The sequence below is a fragment of the Cydia strobilella genome, chromosome 20 (genome assembly GCF_947568885.1).
Source record: "Cydia strobilella chromosome 20, ilCydStro3.1, whole genome shotgun sequence".
NCBI classification, from domain to species: Eukaryota; Metazoa; Arthropoda; class Insecta; order Lepidoptera; family Tortricidae; genus Cydia; species Cydia strobilella.
The window spans coordinates 10,800,842-10,807,490 of NC_086060.1; the positions used below are offsets into that span (position 1 = coordinate 10,800,842).

The 6,649-nt window shown below is 38.1% G+C and overlaps 1 protein-coding gene across 1 annotated transcript; it reads right to left on the reverse strand.

Moving 5' to 3' along the window:
* Positions 1-325: 325 nt before the first annotated feature.
* On the reverse strand, positions 326-5,651 carry LOC134750793 (UDP-glucosyltransferase 2-like). The gene is made up of 4 exons (XM_063686037.1): positions 4,821-5,651; positions 2,832-3,054; positions 1,574-1,793; positions 326-608 (listed from the first exon to the last, which is right to left on the reverse strand). The coding sequence occupies exons 1-4, from the start codon at positions 5,649-5,651 to the stop codon at positions 326-328; spliced, it is 1,557 nt and encodes a 518-aa protein (XP_063542107.1).
* Between the last annotated feature and the right edge of the window lie 998 nt (positions 5,652-6,649).

Consider the following 6,649-nt stretch of genomic DNA (forward strand, 5'->3'; position numbering starts at 1 on the left):
CTAGAATCAAAACTGGCTGTTTTACCTTTTTCTAACACACTTTTATATTAATAAAGTTGCATGTCCTTAAATTATAAGTAAGTACTTATCACAATATTCACTTAATTTTTTAAATCTATTTTATAATCTTACATTAAATCAAAAAGAAAAGTGCCGTGTAACCCTATCGGGTTTGTATCAACACTGCATTCGTGGATACATTTTACATTTAAACATAATTCTTCATTACAACGTCACAACGATTATGTCGACAACATTAAATGCCCCTGCACCTGCACCTGCTGCAGCAGTAATTCTGACACATTCCAAATATCACTACAAAAATCTACGGAACCTTAACTTTAAGAATTTTAACATTACTCAAAATTACATTTACTATCTTACGCAACACTATACAACTCAATAATATCACAGTTGAAACAGCGCACAGTATAATAACTAGCAGTTGCCCATCGTAGTATTCGAACCAGGGCATGTTGGCGGCGGGCGCGCGGAGATGCTTAGTGCCGTGGCGAAGTACGTGCTCCGTCCACCAGACGGCGCGCTCTAGGGTTGACATTGGTTGGTCGTTCATTAGGGTTCTTAGGCGGATTACGTTGTCTCGGTAACTGAAAAAAAATTGTTTATCAACTTGATATTAAAAATGGTAGATTTCACACTGTGTTTAGTTGCCAAAATATAATTTGCACCGATGGCTAATCGTGCAAATTGTAATCCCTCGGTCATACTATTGACTTAAATACCTCAAAGGGATAAGATCGCCTTTGTACATTCTTACTAGTTGTATGTTATTTTTAATGTATTTTGTAGAATAAGTACCTACTAAATCAACTAAAGTAACGTCAACAACCCAAACATTTATATTTATCTAGTTTGTCCGGAAGAAATCGCTTACAGTAATAATACCGACTCTTGCTTCCGTATTTACTTTGTAAATATGTTTTTGAATTTATTATCTTTGTGGTGTAATAAATAATATTTACTTACTTAGGTACTTATTTAACTAATTTAACATTTATATAATGATAATCATGATTGATTCGTGCACACTAGTTTACAAATCCTTATCTTCAGTGATAATTTTATCTATCGCAGACATTTTTCTTCTTTATGATTCAATAAAATAAATGTCTTTTAGGCACCTACTGTTATCATTTTATTAATTATTTTATATCATAACAAGTTATCTTGTCTGCTAGGTATATTAATGTTAACGGAATGATGGCCGCGTTGGGTGGACGACATTTAGAAGATTGCGGGTCACTTCTGGATGAGATTAGCTCAAGACCGGGACAAGTTGTGTACTCGTAGAGATGCCTATGCTCGGCAGTGGGCGATAGAGGCGGATATGATGATGATGATGATAAGTTACTTAGGCCGTTTACTCAGGCAGGGGAGAATCTTCGTTTTGACTCGTTTTTGGTGCAAAGGCTGTCCGTCCTTATCCAACGTGGAGATTCCAAAAGCTACATGGGTACCTTTGAAATGGGAACGGGTGAGAGCGTGTTGTTTATATGATTTTTAGTGGTAATGTTAAACTTAATTAAAATGTACTTGCAAATACTTTTCTTACCTTTTATTCTCAATAACATCTTTTATTCCACTTCCGAGCATGTCTTCGTTTAGATCCTCAAAGCACAATTTCTTGCCGATCTTGTGGACTACATACTTATTCACATTATAAAACTGGTCGCCAAGCATAGGAATGCCTATTACTGGCACCCCTCCAGTGATTGTCTCGTCTGTTGATTGCAAACCTCCTTGCGTGATGAAAAGTTTGATTTTTGGATGTCCTGTAAAATTTAGACAGTATTTTATTAGGGTTCCGTACCCAAAGGGTAAAAACGGGACATTACTAAGACTCGTCTGTCCGTCTGTCTGTCTGTCTGTCTGTCCGTCTGTCTGTCACCTGGCTGTATCTCACGAACCGTGAGAACAGTGTATTTCTGTTGCCGCTATAGCAGCAAATACTAAAAACAGAATAAAATAAATATTCAAGTGGGGCTCCCATACAAAAAACGTTATTTTTTTGCCGTTTTTTGCGCAATGGTACGGAACCCTTCGAGCGCGAGTCCGACTCGCACTTGGCCGGTTTTTCCTATTAGTTAATAAATAACTAGCTAAAGTAAATACGCTAAGCATGACTTTGTACATTGACACGCCTGTTCTTATATCTCTATCGCGCGCTCATAATTATATCGCTGTCCCACTCGCTTAGTGTCATAATGTCATTGCCCGCCGGCATCATGGGCGGAACAGCAATATATAAATACGCGCGTGCGATAGAGATAGGAACAAGCCAGTCAATGTACTGCACTTACTTTATCAGTTAATAAACAACAATATTTGGGTGTTTTCTAAAATAAATATTGAAAACCTGATTCTCACAGATCCTGGTGTTTTTGGGTTCTTTCAACTCAGAATCGCTAGCATATTCAATCCGGATGATAGAAAATAAATTGAAATAAAACTATGAAAACGGATTATATCTCGTATATTGAATTTATAATACATCCCGACGTTTCGAACCCTTTACAGCGTTCGTGGTCAACGGGTGAAATTCAATATACGCGATATAATCCGTTTTCATAGTTTTATTACATGAGTAACTATCGCGGTAACCGAAGACAAAAAATAAATTCCCAAAAATTTGAAAATGAAAATTGTACATTCCACTACGTCACGCACATACTATACAAGTGAAAAAAAAACCGGCCAAGTGCGAGTTGGACTCGAGCACGAATGGTTCCGTACTATTACGCAAAATACGGCAAAAAAATCGCCAATTTTACATAATGTAATGTTTTTCGTGGGTCAAAATTTTGACTTACTTAAAAGGTCAGACTGTGGGAACCATTTTGAAATCCTGATGTTCTTCGTTCGGCCTGGGAGCTCGTCTTGGTTCCACTTCCAGAGCACGTCATAAGGTAGCTGTGATAACGCGTTTATGATGATCTGGACCTTCTCTCTGGGTAGGTCAGAGGTGTCAACGTTTGTGCCAAAACTTATGTAGATCACACCATGCTTGGAAGAATCGAGGAATTGCTTTAGATCCTTAAAAAACACAATTTAATAAAATTTATTATTCAATTCAAATATGACAAAGAAAAGGCAGAGGCAGGCCAAAAATGGGCTGTGCTCTGAAGAATTGTTTGACATGATGCCAACGGCCGCTTACTATCACCGCAGCCGCACCGATCGCCGTCGGCAGGGTGTTCATCCTCACACCCTAGAACCTACTGTGCGCATACTGTCTCGTCCTGGGAAGCAGGTATCATTATTAAGATTCTGTAGGCTATTATAGCGTAGGTATTTTCGCTTTTGTATGGGAATGATGTATCTGTTACGTAGTAACTATTTATTAATCTGTGATACTGTGCAGTTTAAGAGGAATTTCCTCCCGCCGACGCTCCGGCTGTAGAATGAGCTCCCTGCCGAGGTTTTCCTGAGGGGCTACAGTATGGGGTTCTTCAACAAAAGGAGTGTACATGTTTTTAAAGGGTCGGCAACGCCCATGTAATATCTCTGGTGCTGCAGGCGTCCATAGACTACGGTGACTGCTTACCATCAGGCGGGCCGTATGCTTGTTTGCCACCGACGTAGTATATTAAAAAAATGAGATGGTGAGTCTAGACTCATTTTGTGGCAACTGGCGAGAACATGCACAAAGCCGTGAAGCAGTGCGGGACACAATATCAATTATAGGCTATATATGTATAAAAAAATTAAGAAAGAGGTGTAGGGTTAGAGCCGGCGTAGCTTTATCGCGTATATCTTTACTTCAAAATAGTTGTATAACTAGCCTTATGAACCGATTTTGCATGTACAACCAGCCTTAAACTTTATAGTTCATTATGGTTCATCATTATTTTTGTATGTGGGTATTTTTGCACGTTGACCACGAACGCTGTAAAGGGTTCGAAACGTCGGGATGTATTATAAATTCAATATACGCGATATAATCCGTTTTCATAGTTTTATTTCACGAGTAACTATCGCGGTAACCGAAGACAATATTAAAAACAAGTTATTAATTTATATTTCCTGATCAACAACGCCGGCTTCCTCAAGTGGACACAAAAACAAATGATGTAATCCGCAACATGCTTTCTTAATCTTTTTAACCATTAAACTACAGGCCAATGAACACGATAATACACGACATGAGAACATGATGACTATATTGATTGATATGACATCAGAATGTTATTTAAATGATGCTAAGTATTTATTCTTGCGTGTCGCTAAGTAGAAGCGAAGTCCACGATAACTAAATTAAGTACATTATTTATCCACAAGTTAAACACAAAACACAACAAACAAACAGATTAAATTATTTTAAGTATTAAATATTTTGATTTGTGTTTTTCAAGTAGTAACACTACTATACACGGTGGCAAAAAAATAAGTGCATTCCTGTTGCCAGAGAGGTTTGGGGTTGAAGCAACTTTTACGATGGGACCAACCCCGAAATCTCGAAAAAAAAAATTTGGCTGTTTCATGCATTTTGGCAGGTCCATTTTCTATGGGAGGGTGAATTTTTTATTCGCGATTTCGTGGTTGGTCCCATAGTAAAAGTTGCTCAGTATAATCCCAAAACCTCTCTGGCAACGGGAATGCACTTATTATTTAGCCACGCTATATAAATTATCTTATAGGTATTGTTTTGCATTAGCATAAGTCCAATTTAGCGGCATTTTATTGTGATAAATGCTATATGTTTATGAGAAATAAATATATCAAATACTTAGATATATTATAAATACTGCTGTACCATATTCCGTTTTCCAAAAAAATAATAAGCCAAAAAACAAACAAACCTGCGGTAATTCCTTTTTCGGTTTCTGGTGTATTCCTCCAATATGGATCACGCTAGGAGGAACTGGTATATTGCCTTCCCATAGAGGGTGCACGTTTATGAACATCATACCAACGTTATTCTTCAATTCACTCAAAGGAGGAGTATCTTCACCAAAAATCCTCCTTAGATCCGCATTTTCATATTTTTCTGAACTCCAGAAGTCGTTCATTATAGAAAAATAATTGTAGTACTCCACAACTTTCTCCCAAAGTGATAAATTGTAAACACGTGTAGTTATTGCTTGAGGGTAAAGCAGAGGATGAATCGGTGCCCCCATGACCTCATAATTATCTATAGCAGCACCAAAAGAACTTACTGCTATAACTGGCGCTTTGATAACATGAGAAAATCCAAGAGCAAACCGCGTCCAAGCTTCTACTAGCAACAAATCATAACTGTTATTCTTGTTCTGAATAATGTCTTGTACTTCAGCAACTGCAGTTTGTTTCTCCAATATTTTAAAACACCCTTCATTGAAAACTTTAGCTTGGTTTCTCATATCATTTTTGTCACCGTTTTTGATGCTCGCTATTATTTTTCTCCAAACTTCGTAAGATATGTCATGTACGTCAATTTCTGTCAAATTTGCTGGCGCTTGTCCTTTTGGGAAGGCTGGGTCTGTTGTGATGACGGTGACTTCATGTCCTCTCCTTGCTAGTTCATGTGTTAATGGTCTAAAGACTACTTGATGGCTTATTGAAGGTGTTGGAAACACGGCTAAGATCCTGGCCGCGTCGCTCGAATATACTAACGCACACACAAGCGTTATCAATCGGTTCATAGTTAACATCTTAGAAAAATAAATCTGTGCTGCCGTATATATTAGTTACCGCGAGGTCGTCGGAACGAATTATTTTTTGTCGAGTACGGATGACTTGTACAAACTAGTAATTAATAGTTCATAGTAAATAAAATATCATTATGATTAGAATAAATTAAATAGAACAAATTAGTCGGAGTGATAGAAACGTAGTTTCGGTGTGATGATAACGTCTTATCGTGTTGTTAGTCTGCCATTAGTACCGCCGAGTGTTATTACTTATTACGTGTTTTATTTTAACAGTCATTAATTGTTTATCACACACACACACACAATGGGCCTCATAAGAAGGCTCAAGGTCATTCAAAGAGAAATGTAGCGAGCTATGCTCGGAGTTTCCCTGCGTGATCGAATCAGAAATAAGAAGATCCGCAGGAGAACCAAAGTTGTCGACATACCAGAATTGCCACTTAAGTGGCAGTGGGTGGGCCAGAACCGATGGCTGATGGGGCAGAAAAGTTCTTGAGTGGCGACCGCGAACCGGAAAACGTAGCAGGAAAATACCTATAACAAGATGGTCCGACGATCTGGTTAAGGTCGCGGGACCATCAGCCGATGGATGAGAGCAGCGCAAGACCGGCCGTTGTGAATCTGTGGATGTGGTGGTAGATGGAAAAAAAAAATATATAAGGCAAAACTTCATACATTTTTAACGCTGAAAACAACAACAAAAATATTTCTCATGTCGCCACGCGGTTTTATTATTGGGCCGTTTTTACACTTTTTACCATTTGATGCAAGTGCCAGATTTATTTATTTGAAAGTTGTATTGGGCTGTTTTTACCAATGACGCACGCGTCACGTTTATTTTGGAATTTTGGAAGTTTATGGAGTACAAGGGTACAATAGATAGTAGGTTTTTAAATATGACGTAAAAAATCATTTATTTCGGACGGTTCAATCCATCAACCAAAAATGCATGCATGTTCCCAATTGCGGCCTCTCAACCTCTCAGCACAGAATAAGTA

Coding starts and splice junctions, on each gene's coding strand:
- LOC134750793 (XM_063686037.1), bottom strand. CDS start 5,651: ATGTTAACTATGAACCGATTGATAACGCTTGTGTGTGCGTTAGTATAT. Junction 1,794..2,831: donor CCCACAGTCTGACCTTTTAA/GTAAGTCAAAAT, acceptor TAAATTTTACAG/GACATCCAAAAATCAAACTT. Junction 609..1,573: donor GATGTTATTGAGAATAAAAG/GTAAGAAAAGTA, acceptor ATTTTTTTTCAG/TTACCGAGACAACGTAATCC.